General features: G+C 40.6%; 1 protein-coding gene across 3 annotated transcripts in view; it reads right to left on the bottom strand.

The window, feature by feature from the left end:
• Positions 1-27,006, bottom strand: part of hecw1a (HECT, C2 and WW domain containing E3 ubiquitin protein ligase 1a) — a 103,149-nt gene that overhangs the window by 58,359 nt on the left and 17,784 nt on the right. For all 3 annotated transcript variants that reach the window (XM_084938751.1, XM_084938750.1, XM_084938752.1), the window contains 3 exons: positions 26,508-26,615; positions 11,667-11,761; positions 6,402-6,477 (listed from right to left, as the gene is read on the bottom strand). In XM_084938751.1, coding sequence (XP_084794877.1) covers positions 6,402-6,477; positions 11,667-11,761; positions 26,508-26,615 — 279 coding nt within the window. The remainder of the gene's footprint in view (positions 1-6,401; positions 6,478-11,666; positions 11,762-26,507; positions 26,616-27,006) is intronic.

Raw genomic sequence — 27,006 nt, 5'->3', positions numbered from 1 at the left:
TTGCCGATGGTAACCTGCAAGCATTTGGGGTTTAGCTGTGCCTGCCTATGACAGAGTTTTTCATTTAGATGTTTCTGAAACAAAATTTGGAGTGAATGGAGTTTTGTTTCAGAAAAAAGGGGGAAGGTACATAAAAGGATACATAGAAATAGAAAATGTATTAACCCGACTAACACACACACACACACAAACACACACGCAATGAAGCTCATTAGGATCAAACACAATTTTAAGTAGGCAATACAGTTACCATCATCCTGTCTGGTTTATTGAGTGGGGTGAGAACTGATACATAGACGACTGAATTAGTATTATTTTGGGGAACATGATAGCAGGGGTGAACAGAATCCTGCAGCCAGAGTTTAAATGAGTGAAACTAGCAGATTTTTGTTTTTGTTTTGTTTTTGTTTCTGAAGTATGGGGAAGGTTTTACCATGGCACCAAGTTTTAGATTTGGTGTTTTCTCACCTATAAGAGAAAGAATATTCTGCAACAAGTCCTAAGACCGGGCTTCTGTATTTTTATTTACTTTTGTTTTTCAGTTTTATCTGTTATTTTTCATTTTATTTTTATTTTTTGAACAGTGCACTGATTTCTCTTTGTGAATTTCTTTTCTTTAAGCAGATCTGCACGACGGGAATTAAAAGCGCCACACGTCGTCGAGAAAATTGTTGCAAGTGAGTTTCTCCACATTAAAATGGGCTCAGGAGAAAGCCACTTATTTGGGACAATTAGAAAATGAGAGTCCCGGCCTAAAAAGGATTCAGCGAGGTAATCCGATCTAAAGTTCTTGTTTTTCTTTTGAAATGACGTCATTTTGCTGAGGGTGGAGATCAAATGCGGCGATAGTTTCCACTATCAGCAAAGAAAGAAAGAATGGATGAATGAATGGAAATAAAAACAAACTGACTGACTGGTAAAAGCTGACAAGACTTGACCACGACTCAAAGTTAACCTCCACCTAGACAGGACAAAAGGGTGGATGAATTTATGTGTTTCTTTTTACAGGAGCAGAAAGATGACAGCAACATCTGCGGTTGCATGAGCTTTGCCCGTACCGATTTAACTTTTAAATGCCACTTTCTGTGTTTGTGAATCTACCAGGGGTGTGTTATTCATGGGCTTGTGTTGCTCACAGAAGTTACTGTGAGAAAGTGTGTACACACCTGCGCAGCGCTAACATTTGCATTCTCTTTTCTACAGTATTACAGTTCTTCATGTGATTTGATGATGTGATTTATAACAGGACAATTGGTTGATGTTTGTTTCTCTACTACAGGTTATGAGTTGGTGATGCTGTTACACTGTGTTGTTGGGAAAATGTTGAAGGTTACTTTGACGATGTGAATAACGTGAGAAATTTCCTGTGTTGAAACCAGTGTCATTCCTTTTACAGCAGGCTTAACTTTATGGTCTTTTTACGGCACCTCTGGAACCTGTCGACCTACGCCTGACCATCAGGATAATCCATGTGTGCTCCTAATGTTTGTTTTTTCTTCAAGAGTGCATGTAGAGGATTCAGCAGAAAACAGACAAGTGACACGAGAAAACAAATAAGAGATGCAGTGTTTATGGAATAGTTGAATATGGGCTCATTAGCCTGCCACTATTGAGCTCATAGTGATAAAATGGGTGGAGTGACATTGTTTAAGGAAAGTCACCGATTAAATTGTGGAATAAATTGGGATGATTCATGATTTGGGACAAATTATGGTAATAATAGTGATTTAGTGATTGGAGAAAACCTGCACATGATACTTGTCTTTTATGCTGAATACTTTATCACTCTTATGATCTATAGTTGGTTGTAAATAAGAAGTTTGATTTAACAGATTTGTCTTCCAGGATACAGGCTCCAGGTGGAGCTGGGAGTTAAACAAGCTTAACATGTAACTGCTGACTAATGTTTTTACACAGGGTTACAGGTTGGAGTATGGCTGCTCCAAGTGGGAAACCCTGGAGATTGTTTTAGAGGGAATGTGCAACATTCTTGTGCATGTCTCATTGGGGAGTTGACACATGGTGAAAGCCATGTGGCAAGAGGAGTGTTATTTTTTAATCTGTAGATGTCGTGAGGTGCCATGACGAGAAGGAGTGGCTGAGAGGATCGTCCACAAGATGGGAGCTGAGGCCAGGAGAGAGGCTTCAGGAGGATCGGAGATCATCTTCATCACAGCAGACATCACACAGAGAGCTGTGCTACTGAGCTTCCAGGAGATCAAGAGGAGACTTCCCACAGCAAAATCTTAAATAAAATGAAAAAGATTTAATGTTGACGCTGAGGAAGACAACTAAGGTGTACGACGTGCTCTGCCTTAAATCTTCAGCAGCGTTGGACGTGAGAACTCGAGGGATGGAGAGAGCGTGCCAAGCTCCAAAAGTGACAGCGCAGAGGAAGTCCAGCGATGGAATTGTGATTCTGTGTGAGGCACAAATACTAGGAGACTGGGAAATAGTTGACACCACTTTTCCCAAGGATGAAGATCACCTAAAGTGTGTCACTTTGCCATGCAGATTTGATGCTCTGCAGAGAAGTCTTCTGCGAGGGAGAGATGTAAACAGACGAGCCTTTTATCTACATTTAACTCGTGTCAACTTCTCTAGGCTGGTTGAGGGGGAATTGGAGAGAAACGGTAGTGTTAGGTGTGACTGTTGTTATTGTAACTGTGACTTTTCTTATAAGTGAATTGCCCAGAGACAGACCTGAATCCATTCCAGCGACTCCACCATGACAGGCCACAGTGAAGCGAACCAAACGTAGTGAAACAGGTAAATCAGATGAGTGTTTTGATTATTATGGCGGTATAGAGTTGGACTACGTTAAAGGGTCCACAATCTCGTATACATTTGATCTTTGTGCTGTCATTAAATGTAAGGGCTTGCTGAACAGTTGGGTCTAACATCTTTAATGGCAGTACAAAATCGGATGGCGTTAGATATGTTGTTGGGAGAAAAAGGGGGCGTTTGCGCGATGTTTGGGGATATGTATTGTACTTTCATTCCAAATAACACAGTTCCCGACGGCTCTGTGACCCGAGTTCTGGAAGGCCTAAAGACGTTGTCCACCACAATTGTATGAGCATTTGGGATTGGATAACCCGCTGGAAGCGTGGATGACCTCCGTCTTTGGGCAATGGAAAGGTTTCATTATGTCAATTATGGTTTCTTTGTCTGTTTTTATTGCAGTATTAGTGACATGTGGGTGTTGTTGTGTGCCTTGTATCAGAGCCTTGTTCGTAAGACTCATCAATCATGCTGTGGGAGAATCTGATACAAAGGCCGACACCATGATGCCACTTTTGGGAAATGGGGAGTCACAGTATGAAAACATTATGGTGAAAGATTTAGTGTAGTTTTATCTGCCATAGGGCAGATAAAAAGGGGGACTTGTAAAAATGTTTAGCTTATTTTAGAGTTTAGAAATGTGTTAACATAGAATCTAGAATTATTGTAGAGACACTGACACTGCCCTCAATGTAATAAAGGCCTGATTGTGTCATGAACTTAGGAGTAGAGTATAGGAGACCCTCCCTAGTTGAACTGTGAAAGTAAAACAGAGAGGAGTTAATGCTGAGTGGAAATTCCCCAGAGAATGTTTGGGTGGGGGTCTCAACATTTGTAACTGGATAACTGTGGTCTGGAAGGGAGATGGGTTTTTATGACCTCTAGGGAGTCACCTACACCCACAGTGTTTTAACTGTCACGCACACACATCCACACGCACACTCACTCATGTGCACTCACACATACACACAGGTATGCGTACACAGTCACACACGAGCACTCACATAGACACGTGGGAACGCGCACATGTAGGCATTCATGTGCTCGTGCACATAGACACACACAGAGTTTGCAGCACACCGTGGGGGGGTTTTATGATGGGGACGCCTCTATAAAGCTGGCTGTAACTAACAAAGGGGTGAAGATTTTGCAGAGGGACACACCGGCCTCATCTTCCCTTCTAGAAGTGCATGCTTAAATGAAGATGAATAAAGATGAATAAAGGTTTTGTGTAATAACTACTGAGTTCCGGTGCCGTCTCTGGAAGTTTCGACGAATAAAAGAACCGGGGTGAAACTGATTACGCAACAGAAGACACACATGTGTCTGGTTTCTATTAGTCTATGATTCTGATGTTCATTTAGTTAAAGCTACAGTTTGTTTAGACTAAGTATTTTTAGAGGTAATACGTTTAGAAAGATTCTCACCAGACAAAACCAAAGATATACAAACTACTCTGAATAAAGAGATCATTTTCAGTTTCTGATCCCTGCTGTGCTCCTGGAAACGCTCACAGCTTTAGCCCACCCTCAGCCTTACTGATCTACACGTCAGCACAATTACATCACAGCAGTCCACAGTGAGGTTTTTTTCCACATTTATTCTTTAGATAAATCCCAACAGTGCGCTTACACTCGATGTGTGACAGAGCATAAAACACATTGTTTAAAAATATTCTAAGAATTAAAAATCAGCACAAATGGACAGCTGGGAGACTTCCCCTCTATAGCACCAGCACAAATAAAGGTTTTACTCTGGAAAAAATAAAGCAGAAACTAAAACAGAAGGCTGCCCAGTCTGGTCTTAAACTACAAAGGGGGAAAAAACATAACCATAGAAAGGAGTGAGGGCTGACACGTCTGAGTTACCCCAAATTAAAATAACATCAAATAGGCAGCAGAGAAATCACTACAAGTCCAGACTGCCTCGATACGAGACCATTAACACATCAACGTAAGGTCACGTGCTCACCTGGGGGTTTGCACAGATTCACAAATGTAACCGTGGTGGAAAACTGGAATATCTGGGCTTTCTCTGTATTCCATTTTTTCCCTTCTAATAAAACAGATATTCCAGTTACAGACACTGCACAGTAGCCTTTGAAAGTAATATATGATTTACATAACCTGGATGTTCCCCTGCAGAGAAAAATCAGGCAGTGCTCAGCTGCAGATGGAGAGAACAGAGACATGCTGTGGCTCATCCTCTGAAGTCAGTATATGCTAAGTAATGTGTATTTTTGAATATAGATATAATCTAGATAATGTGGAAGAACACACTGAAGTTAATCTTACCATTTTCTAATAACAACAGGCTAACATTCATGTTAGCTTAGTGATTAATCCTGAACACCAAGTAAACAGCTTTCTGCTCTCGGCCAACTTCAGCTTGCAGAAATCCTGGAGATGGCAATAAGTGTTTAGAAACATCAGGTCTAAAACAAGTGTGGGAGTATTGAGGACCCAAAGGCAAATGAGTGCCGTGAAAATGCAGCTTTTATTAGGCTGATGCAGTGTCCAATAATTCCAGTTCAAATCATCCTAGAAACTAGTGCTGAAAGAACGTCATATAGTGTGCTGACCACTGTAACAGCGACACCGACAGACTTCCTATTGACATCTTTTAATGATTTAATGTATCATTTCAAGTACTTTGAATCCCCTTTCTGGAAAATACTGAAATACTGTACTGGCTCCAGTGGCTGACGAGTGAAGTAATGCATCCGTTGTATACTGCACAATGACTGTCACTTACTGTTAGAAATTGTAAAACTTTTGTTTACAGAGAATAATGGAAAATATGGAACAGGCTGTACTTATGTTTCACATTCACAACATCCTGTGAGGGAGCTGAAAACCCTTTCTTCACTACATACAAATACATGACAGCAAATATACGGTAGTGTGTGCAAAACACAAAAGCAGTGTCTTTATAATGTGATTCAATACAACCTGTGAACGAGTAAGTGTGATTAAATTTCACCCACACGCAAACAATCTTTTTATAAAATAGATATTTCGGTATGTTTTGCAGAGACTGAGAGCCTGAATGAAGCACAGTTAAAGGTTTACAGTGGTACGAACCCCTGACCCTCCATAAAAACATTGTTCCTAACGTACTGCATGAGCCTCTGTCAGAACTGTCACAAGAACATAATGGCGTTAGCTGAGAAAGCTGTTAACTTGGTGATGAACTCGGATGTCAAAATGCTTCGGATTAACATAACGAGTTATTCCAAATTGCCTGGATTATATCGATATTACTTTGCATATACTCACTCCAGAGGATGAGCCACAGGGATGTGTAAACATGCTGTTCTCTCTCTGCAGCTGAGCACTGGCTGACTTTTCCCAGCAAAACCTTCAGGGTGTAGCAGCAGCTTATTTAAACCGTCTATTAACAACTGTGGAGTGTCTGCAGTTGGTAAAACTGTTTTCTCATGACGAGCTGTTCTGTGTATCTTCTGTTTTGTTGAACGGCACAGGAATGCAGAGGAAGCCCAGATGTCAGATTTGTGAAGCTGAACTTAAATTTTTACTATATATTCTAGTTTGGATATACACATTTGTAAAGTTACACACAAGTCACTGTACTGTAGCTGAAGTGAAGCAGCCTACCTGACAGGTTAAAGTTAATAAGTCTTCTGTTGCCCAATCCATGGTTGACTTCAGGACTGACCACTGGCTTCAGTATCTGGACGCACACACACAGATGTGAAGAGTTAATAGATGTTCGTAAACAAAAAGAACACGGTAAGAGAAACGTAATGATGCATGCGCGTTTAGGCCTGCTTCATTTCAACAGTGTTTGCTAAAGCTCCACTGTCAGTGAGGCCGACAGCGTGTTCAGATTAATACTCTGTCCTCATAATCCTGGAAATGGAGGGGAGTGTAAAGACTCCCTTCGTTCATCTGCTTTAACATATAGCACCCATGTTTGACTTTCCTTATATACCAAAGCAATAGGAAAAGGATTGTAAGGATATCCACGCCGTTTCCTACTAAATTATTAAAGTCAAAAAGCTTATGTTAAATAAGTTTTGTTTTTTTGAGGACAGAAATGAAGAAGGATTTACTACGTTTAGAACATGTGGTTAAGAAAATGTTGAATTAATTTACAAAATATCTGTATATCACAAGCACTTGATGCTACAACAGCTGAGAAATGACAAGAGTTAACAGCTGAGCAGCTGTGTGTGGCTGTAGATGGTAGTTCTAACCTCAGTCCTGATCAGTGCAAAAGTCTTGAGCCACCTCTCACTTCTTTATACATATGCCCTCAAGTTCTTTCGGTGTTTTCTTTTCTTTATCACACTTTGAGACAGATAACAGTTTCAAATAAACAACCAGTAGTTTGAGGAGGCATCCTCGGTGGTTGGGCAAACAGATAATTCTTCATTGTATAATATAGTATGATATGACCCAGTCTTGTTGCAGTAAACAAAAACTGATCAAATAGTTAGTCTGTGGAAACAAAATAATTATTGATCTTATGGATTCAAAGGAAAAAGAATTTAGTAGTGCTGCCACGTTTAAAGCATTAGTCAGGAGGCAGCACTGTGCTTAAACTGGACACTTAAATAAAGAGAAGGTCTACTGAAACATAGGTTTACACAGATTTATGAGTTTTGTATTTACAGTTACACTTCTGTTGCATAAAAGCTTTTTTTTTTTTGTCAGGCTGTCAGAATTTTCCACAACGATACACAAAATGCTGCATCACTCTCAGTGCTTATGCAACTGACTGGAAACAAAACAACAGAAACAATTCCAGCAGAGAAAACAACAAGATAAAGGGATGAAGGAAATGACAGATGTTTAGACCAATTCATTTTAATGAGATGCTAATCTGCCTCGCTGAGTACAGTTATGGAGAGAAGTGCCACCATGGGTCTCTGCAGTGGGTCTAATCTCACGATAAACCAAATGACAAATGCATCCATCTGTAGCGCACTTTATATCATTTACCACCCACTTCAGAGAAAGACCAAACACTAAGACACTTTAAAAGTATAAAAGAAAGGAAAAGTATGTATAATTCATGAGCATCCTTCAAGTGTTGCAAGAATCTTAAATGATGTAAGAGGAGACTGATTCTATGGAAATAACAGTACCCCTCTCTCCAACCATTGCAACCCCGAAAGAGAGCTTACATTTACAAAGTGCATCCCCATCTGATTGCAGGTCAGATACACCCTGGTATTAAGATATTTTAATACACCCCACTGCCTTTGAAGACGGCCGTGTGGCTGAGTGATCTAAATCAGTTAGCGTGGATGAGCAGAGAGACAGGGAGTGGGAGGGTAATGTTAAGTAGGTTATGTCAGTTCAGCGTTGAGAGTAGGGCTGGTGGGGGTGGACGGGGAACGGCATCATCTAATGCTGATCTGTTGGCTGCATTTTATGGGACTGGTGCTTTTTGCACTTCAGTGAAAATGACCCAGGAAGTTGCTCTGACAGTGCATTTCATAAATGGAGAAGCGTTTAAGTAAATGTGTTTTGTCTTTTAGCTGGACTCTTCTCTTAAAAGAAAGTCATGAATTGTTGTTTGGATGTGGTGGGGGGGTGGGGGGGGTGGAGGCAACACTTCATGTCGCGACCTAAAGAAACTCAAGAACATCTAAGAAACAAAGTCACTGGCATCAGTATGGAAAGAGTTACAAAGCTATTGCTATGGCTTTGGGACTCCAGACGATAGACATAACCACTATATAGTCACCCACTGGTTTCTGAAGCTTCAACATTATCACTTTTGCTTTCTTTTTTGAGACAAAAGTAACCATATTTGGACATGTTTGGTGTTTTTTTTGGTGATTTGGTTTTGTAGTTTATTCATCAATCGAGTATAATCGAGTAGGTCTCTGATTAAGAATAGAAAGGTAGTAATCTCATTAAGCTGCCAAAGAAAGACTTAGCTCATGTTCTATCAACAAAAGAGCACCACTATCTGTCCTAGGCAAGACATTTACTCAGATATTCTTTAACAGAAAGAGCTGACTGATTGTTACCTCTGGGACCACTCTGCTAGTTTTTGCAAGACAGGGTCCTCCACTAACCACGCAGGAAAACTGTGACATGTGATGAAAGTTCCCTCTACACATCAGCATTATAACTATGAGAAAGCAGCCAGGCGTTGGGAGTTCGCCTTGTAATCGGAAGGTTGCCGGTTCAAGCCCCGGCTTGGACAGTCTCGGTCGTTGTGTCCTTGGGCAAGACACTTCACCCGTTGCCTACTGGTGGTGGTCAGAGGGCCCGGTGGCGCCAGTGTCCGGCAGCCTCGCCTCTGTCAGTGCGCCCCAGGGTGGCTGTGGCTACAATGTAGCTTGGCATCACCAGTGTGTGGATGACTGGATGTGTAAAGCGCTTTGGGGTCCTTAGGGACTAGTAAAGCGCTATACAAATACAGGCCATTTACCATGTTGTCTCCTTTCCTGTTCTGCTACCATGTCGAAGCTATGGCAGTAGGTACAAGGCTATACCTGGGGAATCCCAGTTGTCTAAGACAGTGGTCCAAGGAGAGCTTTTGCTGATGACCTGTCTCAGGTAAGGCTAAATAAAACTATGCGATGCTAAAGCACAGCATTACAGCATCATCAAATAAATTTCTAAAGAAATTTATGTTTGGTCAATTTCTTTGTTGTAACAATGCTTCTTCACAATAAATCTTATACCAGTGGAAAGCCTGTCCTCTTAAATAGTGCCAGGCTTGTAAGGAAAATGCATTTAATGAATAAGGTCCTCAGCAGCATGAGAAAGAACCATGCACGGCTCCAACAGCCTGCCATGTCTTGCTCATGCTGTCACTGGCTTGGTTACACACTGCTATCCCATTCATCAACCAGCATTTCTCTCTTATGACAAATGCTCTTAAAGTACCAGTGTTTCTTGTCTCTTCGAACCTCAATCTTCCAACCAAACGAACAACACCAAGCAAGAGTCAATAGCAGAATGAGCTGTTTGGCACCAGAACACAAGATTTGGGAGATTTTTCATGGGTATAACCCACATAGTCAATTCTGCTGCTCGACCCATGAATGCTTGGAGCGCTCAGAAAAAGTAGAAAAGCACTATTTGCCATTTAGGTATAAGATTTATTGCCAAGAAGCATTGTTACAACAAAGAAAACAATGACCAAAAGCAAATGTCCTACTTTTTTTTAACCACTGGCTAGGTTTTGTGCATAATAGATCAGACAATGATCTACATATGACAATGATAAGCTGACTCTACATTTACTGCATCATAATCAATTTGACACGTCTATTAAGCTCCAAGTAAACCAAAGAGATGAACAGAAAGGAAACACATGAACAGGTTGGAATAGATATGTACAGTTACCCATGTTATCCAGCTTAGCCTTGTCCTCCTACCGCTCCTGTTAGGGTGACTGGGAGACAGTAGCCCCAGCTGGAGACACATGCCATCCATCACACACGTACACAAACAAACACAATGTCTTCTCTCTCTGCTGCATCTGACAGTTTCTGACTGGCGCGGGAAAAACAAGCTCAGACGATTCACTCTGTAATGCTATCCCGGCTCTCCATGTCCTTTCTTCTCGTCTCCAATTATTTTCCTTCTTCTTCTTGTGATGTGGGAGGCTCCAGCCGCATTAGCACTTGTCTCCAAATACCTGAATGACTTACCTGAACTGGACAGGATTTCTGCTCTCTCTACTTGTTCCCTCCCTTCCTGTCTTTTTTTCTGTGGTGGTTATTTTTATTCCTTTGTCCTCAGGAAGCAAGTACAGATCAGGTTCTAGGGCCATCAGCATTTCCAGGGTCCCACAGCAGCAGAATGGGAAGGGAAACATGGAAATCCAATCACCCTGTCGGGCACCCTCGTGATGACAGCAACTGACTGATACAGGCCGTAGGACAATGCTGTGTGATACACTGATGAATAATAGGATTGTTAAAAACACTGCATTTCTACATAATTACTGCTTATACAGTGTTCAGGCACTATTTGACAGCATGAGATTTACACCTTGAAAAGTCACTTAGTGCACAGACTTGAAGAAGCTTGAACAGATGTGCCTTTCTTACAGCAAATATCAAATACGAGGTGAGGTACCTCTGCTAAAAAGGCAGTTTGTAAGAGTTAGCAACATTAAGAGATGCATTTTAACCACAGGTTGAGTCATTTGGTCTGCTGTGGACTGCAAGTATTTCTTCTTGCCTACAGTATTTCTGGAGCATCCTAAAGTGGATGTATGGACAGCAATCAACAAATAAATGAAGCTCAATAAAAGTTACAAACTCAAATAGTTTGAAGGACTCTCTTTTCACTATCATTTCAAACATTTTGTTCATAATGGGAAAATACTTTTGGCAGTAATATGAGAATGTTATAACCTTCAAGTTGTAAAGTATGAGCTGTGTCGGCTTGCTTCCAGCCCTCGACAGTGACACTGTCTCCCCTCTCCCATTTAAGAGGCTTGGTTAGCATTAGCTGTTATTTTAGCTTCATGGTAAATAAGCATGGCTTCAGGAACTAGACAACGACAGCTTTCAAATTAAGTCTCCTACGTGCATTTCGGCCTCACTGTTCTTCTGTCAAACAATTTGTTAAAGAGACAAATCAACTGTGCTGTTTAACCTCTGTTTGGGGTTTAACTGTAAAAGCAGTCCGTTTTTTGACATGTCAGATGCAAGTATACTCAGTGGATCAAGTTCATTCAGCATAGGTGCAATTGCAGCTAACTTATTTTAAGAGCAGCTTGTCTCTTCTCTTAAAACTTGAATGACTGACCTAACCGATGGAAGTAAGCACTAATGAATAAACCGAACTGTCATTCCCAGCGAGCCACGAGACACTGAGTGAGAATCTCCATAAAGCTGCATGGGTCACAATAAGGAGATAAAGTGCAGAGAGACTCACAGGCGCTGAGCCCTTCTTGATGATTACACTGGGTGTGGTTGCCCTCAGTGCCCCAGTGACACCATGGTAGTACCTGAAGCAGACCTGGGTCTCAGCTGTGGAGACAAAAAAATGGGATTAATGATGATGGGGAAAAAACACAATGCATAAAATACAATACAAGATATATGAATAGAATCTGGTAGTGATGGTTGCTGCAGAAGGATTTAAAAACATCTTTAATTCCAATCAGAGAAATGATCTAACAGGTGTTTTTAAATGAATCACACAATTACATTCAATTTCCAGTTGTACATGGTCATTTATTGGAGATAACTATAACATCTTGCAGCAGAGGGTTGTAGATTTTGGCTCAGCTTCAGGAGAAGAGATGGGGAGCTCATGTGCTCCCAGTCTAATCAACCTCTTCCCTTTAAGGCAGGGGTGTCCAACTCCAGGCCTAAAACCTACAGGACACCGGTCTCGAGGCCTGGAGTTGGACACCCCTGCTTTAAGTAGTCAGCTGGACCCAGCTGGACCCAGCTGATCTCTGAGTGAAGATCAGTTTTCCTGAACTGGGGTTTGAGAATTAGTGTGCTTTGCCTTGCCAGGCAAGCTCCAGAAGAACACAGAGTTTAGATTTCTGTAGTGTAGGCCTGTGCAAAGTGGTAAAGTAAACTCTGCTGGTCAGCCTGGTCCCCGCTTGGATCTGTGCCGAAGTGAACCCAGAGGCAGCCTCTGATTATGAAAAAAGAGATTTGGTTTGGATGTACGTGTATAAAACTAAACATTTATCAGTTTAAACTAGTTTAAACCCACAATGAACAAAATGTTCTTTAACAGAAGTAAAAAAAATTACTGTAAAAAAGAAAAACTCCAGATAAATTGTAGGTGATTAAATAAAACACTTTCATCCATCACCACAAACAGTTTGTTTTACATATTAATATTTATTCAGTGACAGCAGTGACAAATCACTTGCTGGCTACTGAGAAACAAGAGAAGGACAAGGCTTGGGTTGTATGTGTGTGTGTTTGGGGGGGACACACAAGCAGATTAAGGTCATACTAAAGCTCCATGTTTTTCTGCTCTGTCTCAAACATACTCGATGCTCTGACAAGGAAAAGGGAGCAGCAAGACCGCATGCAAGCTTAGTTCATGTTAACTATTCCAGTCGTTTGGCTTCTGAGTAACGTGTGGGAGAGAAAGTATTCGCAAATGACTCGAATCTGGAAAATGCACTTAAAATAATTGAAGTAAACATATGCTGTGACTCTGTAATTGTCTGTAACACATACTATCATTAGGTTCTTATGGCTCGTACATTAATAGAAAAGCAGGACTTTACTGTTGTTGATGTTGTTGCTTTTGAGCCAGTTGGTATCCAGCTGCAAACAGGGGATCATTTTCCACATGAATTATTCAGACTACCATCACCATTTCTCTAATGACTGCTTGTTTCTAAAAATACAGAACATGGTGAAAAAAGCAGACTCCAAAGAAACCATTACTTACTGGTGTTCATTTAAACCTCAGTTTTTTTAGAAATACAGTAAAATGATAAAAATTACTGAGTGACAAAATCCTTAAATTCTCATTTACAGTTTACCATTTTATGTAATTACCAAATCCCTGCATGCATTGCAACCTTCATATTACGAAACCAGTTAAAGTGGTCAGCTTAAGTGGACACTGTAAGTCTCAGCTTCTGACTGGAGAAGATTTTCAGGGTGACTGAGAGTACTGCTGCTTTTAGGACACGACGTAAAACCTTTTCTCCCGACTCCTTATCAGGGGCTGGGTCCCAGCTTTTTGTGTTATTTTGTATTGTTGATGTCTTATGAGATAATGTTTAGTTCTAGTATTATTATTAGTTTGTCTTGGTTGAGTTTTAGTCTGGTTTATGTTTTTTCTATGCTTCCCCGTCAATGTAGCGTTCCCTTGTGTCCCTCTCCCTCTCTCGCTCCCTCGGTCTCTTGTGTCAAGCTTGCTTGTCCCAGTTCATGTCTTTCCATGTTTCCTGTTTCATTTGATGATTTCAAGATGTGTTTCCCCAGGTGTTTCCACTTCCCTTATTACCCTTCTGTGTATTTAAGTCCTCCTTCTGTTCTTTGTCGGGTCCTCTGTTGTTGTCATGTCAAGTCTCGTCAGGTTTTTTGCTACTGCTCATGCTCATGCTGATTGATTGATTGATTGATTGAATCTTTATTTTGAACATGTTGAAAAAGTACAACAACATAGAATTAAAAAGAGACAAACAAACAAAGCAAAGCAACTACAAATAACTTTCATGTTCAAAAAGGAGCAGGAAGAAGCATAAGCTTATTTAATCCCACCCCTTTTCCACTATCTAGTAATCAATAGACTACAGAAATACCTCCTTGCAATTACATTATATGTTACGTGTATTTTTATTTATTTATTTTATATATATATCTTTCCATCTATACATACATACATATATACAAATACACACATATACACATTTTCAATAACCCCAGTAACACCTCAAAGGATACACAACCTACAGATATATATACCCACACCAACATACCCGTGCACCCGCACACACATGAAAGTATTGGACAAGGACACCCTATCAAATCTCTACCTCGTTTCTGTACCCTGCTAAAACCATATCCTTAAACGGCTTTTTAAACTGCGCCATGCTCGGACATTGCTTCATATCTTTACTTAGTCTGTTCCACAGCTTCACTCCACACACAGAGATGCAAAAACTGTTTAATGTTGTACGATACAAGGATGTTTTAAATTTAATTCCTCCCTCAAATTGTAGTGGATTTGTATGATCTCTGTAACCAGTTTTATGGATTATCCTTATGGCCCTTTTTTGTAATATAAAAATTGATGTTAGCAAACATTTGTAAGTATTGCCCCAAACCTCTGCACAGTAATGCAAATACAGTGCAATCAGGGAACAATAGAGAACGTGGAGTGATTTGTGGTCCAGAATGTGTTTTACTTTAGTCAAGATTGAAACACTTCTTGAAATTTTGTTATGTATATGATTTATATGAGACTTCGAGTTTAATTTATCATCTATAATCACACCAAGAAACCTATGTTCAAGTACTCTTTCAATTTCCACACCATCTATATGAATCTGCACTTGTGCATTTCTAAGGGAATTCCCAAATAAGACTATTTTAGTTTTACTTAGATTTAGCGATAGTTTGTTCCTGTTAAACCATTTTTTCATTTTGCACATTTCTGAAGTAATTGTATCCAGCAGCTCCTTTAGATTCCCCCAGAACAAAAAATATTTGTGTCGTCTGCACATAATACTAATTTTAATATATCAGATGCCTTACAAATATAATTTATATAAATAATAAATAATTTTGGACCCAGTACAGAGCCTTGTGGAACACCACAAGCAATGTCTAAGCATGATGAGGAATGGACACCCAGCTTCACAAATTGCTTCCTGTCACTTAAATCATTTTTCACACAGTGCAGTACAACCCCCCTCATCCCATACCGTTCCATGTTCATGTTTCACATCTAGATTCTTGCACATTTTGTTGTCACAGTTTTCATTGTTAATCTTAGTTTATTCCAGTGGAGGTTTCAGTTTAGGTTTTTCCTTGTTTGGCCTTGTTGCCTCTTTATGTTATCAGCCACAATAAAGGCTCACTTTTTATTAAACCTTAGTTCATTTCTCCTGTGTCTGCTTTTGGGTCCGTTTCATAAATACACCAGCGTTCCCCGCCATGACACTCCTGACATTAGAGACAGTTTTATTGATGACTTCTATTGATGTTAGGCCAATCAGAAATCCATCTTTGATTGAACCCCAAGTAACTTGGGTTGTTGTCACCTGAAACATGCATTCTGATAATTCTGAAACTGGGAAAAACTTACAAATGACTGCTTATTTTCAGCCCATCTTTCTATACTGTAGTACCTATGTTAATGGCTAGTTAAAGCATGGTAGTTCTATGAAAGCTGAAATGTTGGAAAAAACATTCAGGTAATGAATGAACTAATGAACACACTGGAACAATTAGAATAATGTTATTCATTCTGAAGATGCCTGAGATCATTATTTCATCCCACTTCACACTGTCAAAATTAAATATTTAGGTATCATCCAGCAACACACTCAGACAGAAACTGGTTCACCCGAAAGACAAAACTCCTAAACACAAACTTAACAATGTGGTGTATGCTGTACAGTGCAGTGAGGAATGCCCAGACCTCTACATCGGAGAGACCAAACAGCCACTTCACAAGCGCATGGCACAACACAGAAGAGCCACCTCCACAGGACAAGACTCAGCAGTCCATCTGCATCTTAAGGACAAAGGTCACTCTTTCGAGGATGCCATTGTTCACATTTTGGACAGAGAGGACAGATGGTTTGAAAGAGGAGTGAAAGAAGCGATCTATGTCCACTGTGAGCGACCATCTTTGAACAGAGGCGGGGGTTTACGACACCAACTCTCTGCCATCTATAATCCAGTTTTGCGATCCCTTCCCAGACGCCTTAACGCCCACTCACATCCTGGGCCATCTGACCTCAGGAAATCACATGATAGGGTGGGGCCAGGTTTCACAATGAGCTCACCCGAAACCCTGGCTGATTGTGACCCACACCCGCTTTCACACCTTGGCTCATGTGATTAGGTAGAGGATCATCAGGGGGTCCTTTGTCCCTCTTTGGGGGGAAACCAAATCTGGGACTCTCCACCATTTGACCCTTAGAACTGAAGAAGCTTCTCGGATGAGAGGTGAAACGTCTTCAAGCAACTCAAAGAAGTCCAGACGCTTTTCTTTCCAAGCTCCTTAGACTACGATGACCTGGATGACTGAGAGCCTTCACAGACCTTTAGGTATCAATATTTCCCCCAGACTGTCACAGCTTGTTAACCCTAATTACACCCCTCTGGTAAAAATGCTATTCAATTCAAATCACTTTTACTTGTATCACATCAAAATCCCAACAACAGTGGCCTCAAGACAAATATCTGTGGCTTAAGAGTAGACTTGTAGCCAACACCGCCTAAACCAAGACCAAGACAATACCAAGACCAGAGGGTATCGAGACCAAGACAAAACCAAGACCAAGACAGACCGAGTTAAGACCAAGACAAAGTCGAGACAAGACCAAGACCGAGACAAAGACAAAAAAGTCTTTAAACTGCAGCCAGATGCTGCTTCGTTTACGGGTGTCAGGCATATTTATGTGTTTTTGCGATGTACTCGCACAGCCCTCCTCACCGCTGTCTACTGTCTCACTCACTTACTGAGAGGACAGACGCACGCTCCACTTGACTGTCGCGTTTCTCACCCTCTCTGTTTTTCACATAATGACATTATCCTATATCCTCGCATGTGATTGGCCACAATATGGAGAATTGGAGCATAGCTGAGCCACTGTGTGAGAGCTGAGCAGCAAAAGAAAATTAAGTGAGGAGCCGGCTCTCGCTCAATGGGAGTCGACTCTTCTGATTCACTACAAAGCTCTCTCTAAGCACGGCTCTTAGAGCTGATGCTCTTGCGCATGACACATTATCGAACGTTACGTTGTGTGTCATGGATACTGTTGACTCCAAATCTCCCGACCACTATGTCGATCTGATACAGCAAGACCGAAGCAGCGAGACCAAGACAAGACCAAGACCATGTAAAAGTGGTCTCGAGACATCCAACTCTACTTAAGAGACGGAACACGTCGTCTACCAATCGAAAGGTCGGTGCCCCCCCCCCTCCACCTCCTCTAGTATGCATGTCAAATTATCCTCGGGCAACATACTGAACACACTGTGTGACTGGGTGAATGAGGCTTATAGTAAAAAGTACTCTGAGTGCTCAGAGTAGGAACATATCAGTCCTTTTACCATAACAAATAACTGCGTACATACAGAAAACAATGAAAAACCAAAGACAACTTGATGATTGCATCCTTGCTTAAGAAAAGCACTTCACAACATCCATCCAAGTGAAAAACACTCTCAAAGAGGTCGTTTTGTGTAGGTTCTCAGTTATCCAAGTCATGGTAGTCTTAAGAGCTTGAAAAAAAGGTGAATGCACTTCTGTGTGTTTTTTAAAGACATTTCAACTTTCATCCAAGCAGCTTCTTCAGGTCTAAAACCAAAAGAGTCCCAGGTATGTAAACCGTAGTGTGGGTTGTCCCTTAGGAGGTGGTCACTGACCCACATTCACAGCAAGAGTAAAAGATGGCCTCTTTCACTCCTCTTGCAAACCGTCTGTCTTCTGTGAACACTGGCATGCGTTCGCTGAAATGTGAACACTGGCATCCTCGAATGAATGAGCCTTATCTTTTACCTCGATAAGGGTTAGTCGAGCGTTTAGAACAAGGTTACACTCAAGAGCAAGAATGCCAGATTAGAAAATACCTAAAAGAGTAAGCAGCAACTCAAAGCTGTTTGCATTTAGCAGACGCTCTGCAGAGCGCTCAAAGGAGAAAAAGAAGCATTTAATATACATGGGTCTCTGATCAACAGCAAGCAGGGCAGATACTCTGACTTCCTAACTGTACTTACTTACTTGAAAAGCTGGCGTTATTAGCAAAAACAAAATAACTGTACACAGCAGTTATGGCTGTGCTGTGATTCTGTTTATATTTATGTGTAAAATGATAACTCTGGGAAAAAGTTAAAAGCAACAAAAGGTCTCTTACTGTTCAGTCAAACTGTGCACAGCTGCTCTCTGTCACTCTGATAAGCCTTGCTGCACATGAACACAACAGAGAGAGCGAGGGGGGGGGGAAGAGAGAGCTTTTCCTACGTTAGGAAAGCAGCACTTTGTTGCAAAGTGTAAAGATACTGTCTACAGACTTTCTCCATCGCCATCCACTACATTGATATGAAAAGGCTAAACTCTAAAAGCTGGCAACACTGAACACCACAGTAATTAAATGTCTGAGTACAGCCCTAATATTAAATCAAAACATTTGTTTGTTTTGTCTTGTTTTGTTGGGTTTTTTTTATGTCTAAACTAAGCAGTTTTTATATGTGGAAAAATGGCTAACAGGAAGATAAACTACTGGTTATATCAGCTAACATGTTGGCTGTAGCTTAAAGGGCAAAAGCTTGGCTAATACTGTAGGAGTTAAAACCCTGGCATACAAAGAAATGTGTTAGTACCAGTGGCACTGTATCTATCTATCTATCTATCTATCTATCTATCTATCTATCTATCTATCTATCTATCTATCTATCTATCTATCTACAAACATGTAAACTATGTAGTATTCAATTAGCTGTTTTGGAGGCTTCTCCATGCTGACGAGAATACATTTCGGAGTAAGTTGAACAGATGTCTCAGATTAACGTAGCATCTTCAGTCATACGAAGGTAAAGGTAAAATTGACTTCTACTTCCTGTGTAATAGAGGTTAGTGGGAGTGGAAACACCTACATGACTTCATGGTGATATGGGTATTCTGTGTTATTTGTATCTCTCTTACTCCTACGCACAATTCCCACGTTCCTAAACAGAGTCACTGTACGCCATTTATGAATGTCTGCCTGCGTTTGCTCTCTCGCTGTCATGCTCGCTCTGTCTCCATCTCTCCCTCACTCTGATGATGGGACTTGTGGCTCGTGTCTCTGTAATACCATTACAGTACTAAGTGCCTCACAGGCTCAGTGCACTCTGTCCTTTGTTCATTTAGACTTTATATTTCAAAAGACCTCAATCCGATATCTCCACATTATTTTAAAAACACAATCACAATGCAGTCCAATCGAATGGGCCAGGTTGGTTCATGGCCTTCTTCCTCGTTTGTTTGTTTTAGCCGGTGCTAAGATTGTCAAACAAAAAAACAAATAAACAAACAAGAACAATATGATATTATTCAATACTAAAAATCTATTCTGAATTATATATAGAAACTCATTTACAATAGTATCAATACCATTTCAATACCAACTGCACTATCTTTGTCTCCGCCAGCTGACAGCTGAAGACGGTAACGTTAATGTGCTACACTGAGCTACACTTTAGGAGGAATTTCAGAGGTCGGTAAATCTCTCCTTTCAAAAACAATGACGTATTAAACAGTTATTATAAATGTTAACCTGGCCAGCAAACGCATTAACATTAGCCATTCAACTATTAGGAACTACCCGATATTAGCCATCTGTTTTCATTAAGGTAGAGGCTAGCGGACTGCGGTTAGATGAATCATTATTCCTGGATGAATGGGTTTTGGATGGAGCGGATTATGGACACATGGAGAACCAGGCTGGTTGCAGACTGTACAGCACAGCAGGTGAACTGAGTGTGGAGAACTAAACTGAGCAAGTAAAGAGTTAAATCCAGAGTGGGACAGGCAAAATTCAGTACTGGCGAGCAGAGCTGAGGATGTAAACATTTGGAGACTGACGGAGCAGGGTGAATGATGGATGAGAGCTGGATGAGAGGCTACAGTTAGATGTGGACAGGATGATTGTGGTGGGAAGTGGTTGGTGGCTCAGCTGCAGGGGAGGGGGTGGAGGGGAGGGTTTAGGGTGTGGTTTCAGGGGAGGCTGGTCATCACGATTGGAAAGCATCACTAATGTGCCGGGGCCAGAGAAGAAGCGAGGTGGTAGTAGTGAGAGGAAGGAGCTGCCAAGCAATGAGGAGCTGAAAAGCTGCCGGTGAAAGCACAACAGTACTGAAAAGCACACTGTAAATAAAGACTCGCCTCACACTGCCGAGCGCGGGTCATTCCTGCTACGATCATAAACGTTAACTTTTCTGTTAGAGCCAACAGTGAGGTCAGCTTTAAAATGCAGGCAGCGACCGGTGAGTGCATCTTTTTGTTAGCATAACTAATACCACACTGTTCCATAATGCTCTTCTTCTACATTAGATTATTTAGATGTGTTAGGGTAGAGCAGCACAATAACTATGCTTATTAGTAGTTTCTTGAATATATTTTAACTTCACAATCTGTAATCAAATGACCTAAACCATTTTCTAAAATGAATAATGATAATAATTTAATGTTAAATACTTATTTTGTATTTATTAGTTAGTTAACATATCAAGATATGACTTGTTACTTGTGCTGTTGCAGAATGGGGTCAAAAACCTTCCCCATGGTGCTGAAAATGGTATCAAGTATTTAGTATTTTCCTTTGTATCTGTATTTACTTTAAAACTCGAGTATCATGACAACAATAACCAGTGCTCCTATTTTGTTTGTGTTTCCTTTGTAATTAACTACATTTCATTATCATAAGGTGGAGTGGTAGCAACATTGGGTTTCTCTGAGCTATAAAATTAGGGACCAGTTATTCTCCTCAGCTAGATACCAGATGTTATAGTTAAGCTTCGACTTCTCAAAAAATAAAAAATAAAAAGCTCTTCAGCACCTACATCATATAAATATATTATTAACTGTTCTTATTATTTCCAAAGAACAGCTCAGGCACAAATTCAATCTAATAGAAAATGATATATGGATATAAGAATATAAAGCCATTTAAAACAGTATTGGTCCAAACTGACATAAACTACAGTACAGTGATACTGCCACTGATTTTCAGGTATACTGTGCTGTGAGGTTTTATCACCGCATTACTCAGCATTTATGCTGAAACTATGGATGAGCAAACAGGCTCAAAATTATATCACGATATTTCAAAGACATTTGTGATAATGATATTTATGAATGCAGAAAAAAACACACACACAACATTTTATTGGTGACTGCAGCTTGCAGGCAAACATACTGACGCGGTTTGAGGCTGGTAGCGGCTCTGGTTGAGCCATAGCTCAAGCTTGAAAAATCAAGTTAAAACTGGCAGTTAACTTCCTATTCACACACAGTATAGCTGTCACTTGAGAACGCACCATGTCAGAAACAAAATAATTTTTCATCCTCAGAAAGCAGGGGATGAATATACAAAGTTATCACAGATTTCCAAGTGTCAAGGACTGGAGTGAGAAGTAAAAAAGGAATTCAAAGAAAGCCACACGGTAAAGAACAAGCCTGCCAGGGGTAGGAAACAAAAGATTTTAAAGACCCTGGATTTGGATTTCAGTACAGCAAACAAACATGATATTACTAAATATCATCAACAGGCTAAATGAACTTCTGTATATTGTTTAGATGAGTGAAATAAATTAGCAAACAAACCAACAAACTAAATGATTTTACTATTACTAAATTAAAGCAATCTGTTGGTAATAATGGTGCCACTCTGCGTGGTTTGAATTATATATATCTAGACTCCAATTTGTCCATGTAAATGGTCTTCCTAACTCACTAAGGTTAATTATGGAGTTCCACAAGGTTCCATGCTAGGACCACTTCTATTTAGATTACACACTGTTTTTCAGGCTTCCCTTAGAGCTACGTATTATCTGCATAGCAATGAAAATGTGTGCTCTCCCTCCACATGACACTTATTAAAACATTTCTGCAGTTTAACAGCAGAAATGTCTTAAAAGCTTAAAGGCCAGATGACATCGGCCTTCAGTGACACTGTGAGGACTCCTGAAATCATTTTTGACTAGGACATGTTCTTCAGTGTTCACATTATTGCACAAATAGGAGACACACCAATTAGTTAAACTGCAGAAATGTCTTTAAGACGTAAAGGCCTGACGTCCCATTTTCTGCTTCTAAATTCAGATAAAACTCAGGTTATTCTACTTGGCCCTAAAATTCTCAGAAATATGGTATCGAACCAGATGCTTACTGTGGCATTACCTTGGCCTCCAGTAACACAGTGAGAAATCTTGGAGCCATTTTTGACCAGGCTATGTCCTTCAGTGCACATATTAAACAAATATATGGGACTGCTTTCTTGCATTGGCACAATAGCTCTAAAATTAGAAACATTCTGTCTCAGAATGATGGAGAAAAACTAGTTCATGCATTTATTACTTCTAGGCTTGACTACTCCAGCTCATTATTATCAGGTTATCCTAACAACCCCTTGAAAAGTCCTTCAGCTGATCCAAATTGCTTAAAGGCCTCCTTTACCACCTTGTAAACACATCACTACTTTCCATCCACTGTTTCCTCTAATAATAATAATAATGCATTTTATTTGAGGGCGCCTTTCAGAAACCCAAGGTCACCTTACAAAAAACAAAATTAATAAAAGGAAACAATAGTCATAAAATACATAAAATAAGTTAAAATTACAAAACAGAGCTTGACAACAGATAAAATCAGCATTAAAGCGATTAAGCCAGTTTAAACAGATGTGTTTTGAGCTGTGTCTTAAATACGGAAAGGGAGTCAATATTTCTTAGTGCAGGAGGAAGAGAATTCCAGAGCCGAGGAGCAGAGCGACTGAAAGCTCTGTTCCCCATAGTAATAAGGTGTGAGGACGGAACAGTAAGATGAATAGCAGATGATGATCTGAGAAGGCAGGAAACAGTGGTGATATGGAGCAGGTCACACAAATATGAAGGAGCAGATTTATGGATACACTTGTATGTAAGAAGTAAGATTTTAAAATTTATCCTGGCTTCTTTGGGCAACCAGTGAAGCTGCTGAAGAACTGGGGTAATATGAGCACTTAACGGAGTGCAAGTTATGACCCGAGCTGCAGAATTTTGAAGAAGTTGGAGTTTATGAAGGGACCTTTTAGGGAGACCAAATAGGAGGGAATTACAGTAATCAATACGGGACGTAATAAGACTATGGTCAAGGATGGCAGCAGCATGGGGGGTAAGGAAGGGACGGAGTCGGTTAATATTACGTAAATGGAAGTAAGCAGACCGGGTTATGTAATTAATGTGAGACTGGAATGAAAGAGTATTATCAAGTATGACACCCAAACTCTTAACCTGAGGGGAGGGAAGGGTGGGAGAATTTTCAATGTTAATGGAAAAACTGTGGGATTTGGTTAAGATAGATGGTGTGCCAACAAGTAAAACTTCAGTTTTATTACTGTTAAGTTTGAGAAAATTGGAGGAGAACCAGGATCTAATCTCAATAAGACAGTCTGAGAGGGAGGTAGGTGGGAGGGATGAATTGGGTTTAGAAGAAAGGTAGAGCTGGGTGTCATTGGCATAACAGTGAAAATTTATATTATATTTTCAGAATATATGACCAAGAGGGAGCATGTAAATAATGAATAAAAGAGGCCCTAATACTGAACCCTGGGGCACACCAGCAGAAACAGGATAGAGAGTTGAAGAATGGGATTTAAATTGGATAAACTGAGTGCGGTCTGAGAGATAGGAGGTGAACCAGGCAAGGGGGGTATGACTAATACCAATGGAAGCTAACCGGTTCAAGAGAATATTGTGAGAAATGGTATCAAAAGCCACACTAAGATCAAGAAGGATGAGGATGGATAGGAGGCCAGAATCAGCTGCCATCAGAAGGTCATTGGTAATTCTTAACAGAGCAGTTTCTGTGCTATGATTGGGGCAGAAACCAGATTGAAATTGTTCATAGAGATTATGGTCATTGAGATGTAAATGAAGCTGGGCGGCGACAACTTTTTCAAGAATTTTTGAAATAAAGGGGAGATTTGATATAGGGCGAAGATTATCAAAGTTATTGGGGTCTGCACCAGAATTTTTGAGAGTTGGAATAACAGAAGCATTTTTCAGAGATGAAGGAACTATTCCAGTGTTCAGGGAGGAATGAATAATATTGGTTATGAGAGGGCTTTAACTAACACAGTAGGGAGAGGGTCAAGTTGACAGGTGGATGACTTAGATTTTTTAATGAGATTAGACACATCAGTTATGGAGGGAAGAGTAAAGCTTGAAAATAACTGACAGGAAGACAGTGGGGGAACCAGGAAGTCTACTTCAGAGTCGTAAGCTCCTAAAGAGTTAAGTTGACAGTGAATATCTGAGATTTTACAAGTGAAAAAAGAGATAAGAGAGTTGCAAAAATCAACAGAATACATGTGGGAGGGGAATGTGTCTGGAGGTTTTCTAATTTTACTGAACAATGAATACCTTCAATAGAACTAATTAAACCAGAGTAGTAAGCAGATTTGGCTGAGGCAATGCAGTCCTTATAGAACAGAACATGATCATTGTACATTTCTTTACGTAGAGTAAGTCCGGTTTTCTTGAATAGACGTTCGAGTTGGCGTCCTTTAGCTTTAAGGTGACGCAGGTTGGAGGTAAACCATGGAGCTGAATGGGAAAATGAGACAGTTCGATGTTTAAGGGGAGCAAATATGTTAAGAAGGTTATGAAGGTTGACATTATAATGACAAACGAGTTCATGAGGGGTTGAGGAGCAGTGGATAGATGGAAGGTCATGGACGGCAGATGAAAAAATAGCTGGGTTGATATTACTAATTTTCCTAAAAGAGATATTACGAGAGATACAGGTTTTGGAAGCGGTTATGTTTGCATCAAAAGAAATAAACATATGATCAGACTGGGGAAACAATGTGGCTTTACAATGGGTGGGGGTAATGCCAGAACAACAGACCAAATCCAGGATATGACCTTTGGAATGGGTAGGAAATTTTATGTGCTGTAGAAGCCCAAAACTTTCCAGGCAGGAGGTAAAATCTCTGGAAAGAGGGATTTTATCATTGTCCATATGAATATTGAAGTCACCAGCAATGATCAGATTTGGAGAAAGTACAGAGAAATGAGTGAGAGGAGCAGAAAATTCATTTTAAAACTCCTTGTTTGGCTTAGGTGGCCGATAAACAGTACATATGATGGTGGGGTAGATCCAGGGAGCTGTAGTGCAATGTATTCAAATGAATGGGAGGGAGGTGCAGAGACAGGGAGTACTTTCCAGTGCTTCCGGTGAATTATGGCGAGACCTCCGCCCCTCCCCGAGATGCGAGGTTGACAGGTGTAAACAAACTCAGATGGAGTGGAGTCATTGTGAGAAACAACGTCATTGGGCTGTTGCCATGTTTCAGTCAAGCAAAGAAAGTCCAACTTACGATCACAGAGGAGATCATGTACGAGATGTCCCTTACCAGTGAGAGAGCGGATGTTTAATAGACCGAAGTTGATGCTGGAGTTACCATGCCTGACAGTAGGCTTAGTCGATCTAGCCAGGTGGGCCAGCACATTGTGGTCGACAGCCCGGTCAGTCTTGCGGGGAGGACGACGAGTTTTTCACCAGATGGACAATATTGAGTTAGTGTCACTGATGTTGAACTTCCGCTGAAGCCCTCGGTGGATATACCTGCGGCGGGGCTGGAAGGCGATGTCCGGGTAGAAGTATAGAGCCACAGGTGGAGAGACAACCAGGCAAAAACGGAGCCGCAAAAGATCCGTAGCAGAGTACTGGAGAAGAGCTGTCGCCGGGTGATGAATGATGGATAAAAAAACCCAGGTGAGCACGAGCCACACCAACACCCTGTGGATCCGCATCTTAATCAGGGCCGAGCACTGAACACAAACGGAGGGACCGAACAACCAGCTGACAGCTGCAGCGCAAGCAATAGAAGCCCGCAAATATTGCGAAAACAAGTCAAAACAGGGTTGCACCTTAGATACTTGGTTCAAATTGTCATCAGCAACTGAAAAAAAATTATAATAAAAATAGTAATAGTAATAATAATAACCGGTGAGCAGCGGCAGCCAAGCGCGGCAGCGTTCACTCGACCGGAAGCCACATCTATGTTTTGCCTGTCATATGGAGCAGGTGGTAGAGTCGTGCTTGTTTGAGATATTTGTTTTCGTTTGGGTCACAAGTCACCAGCTGCTAATATCATCTTGATTGTAGTTTAACACTAAAGTTTTACCTTTTTGACACGACTGACTGCGTATGTGCACAATTCCCCCCAAAAATCCAATATAACGTGAGTGACATGGAATAGTTTGTTTTACTTTATATTGTGAGCTGTTTGGTGAAAGACATTCACATTTTCTTAGAGACAAAGTGTTCCCTATATTAACAAAAAAGACATTTTTTATTACTCACGTTCACTGAAGTGGGAGCTAGAATCAATTTTCCAGACTATTTGTCCTTTGTGAGATCCATTGATGCCTCGGTTCTTGTAGTCCAGAAAGTTCTCCGATAACGTCTCATCTGGAAAGAGAGATGAATGAGAGCTCAAACCATACTGCACGTCCAAGCTTCTGAATTTCTTTCTGTAATGTATTGGCAACAAAATAAAATGATAGCTGAAACTACTGGTATTCACTTATACAACTGGACAAGTGGAAATCCTTTGCTTTGAGAGAAAGTAAACTCTGTCTCTTCTAAGGTTTTACATATCAGGACATGATTATTTGGCCCTTAGCACATCTGAAAATTAAATAAGCGCTTTATGTATGAATGTATCAGTCTGTTATATCGTTGTGGAGAAATGTTGGCCCACTATTGATTTTAAACAATGCTTAAGTAGTTTTAGGTTTTTGATCGTTCGCTTACGTACGGCTCTCTCGTGGTCTTGCTGCGTCATTTTAACAACAACACC

This window comes from Perissodus microlepis, chromosome 9 (genome assembly GCF_051167445.1).
Source record: "Perissodus microlepis isolate ML-2025 ecotype Zambia chromosome 9, ASM5116744v1, whole genome shotgun sequence".
Classification (NCBI taxonomy): Eukaryota; Metazoa; Chordata; class Actinopteri; order Cichliformes; family Cichlidae; genus Perissodus; species Perissodus microlepis.
Note: the sequence above shows the minus strand (reverse complement) of the source record. Positions and strands in the feature narration are given on the sequence as shown.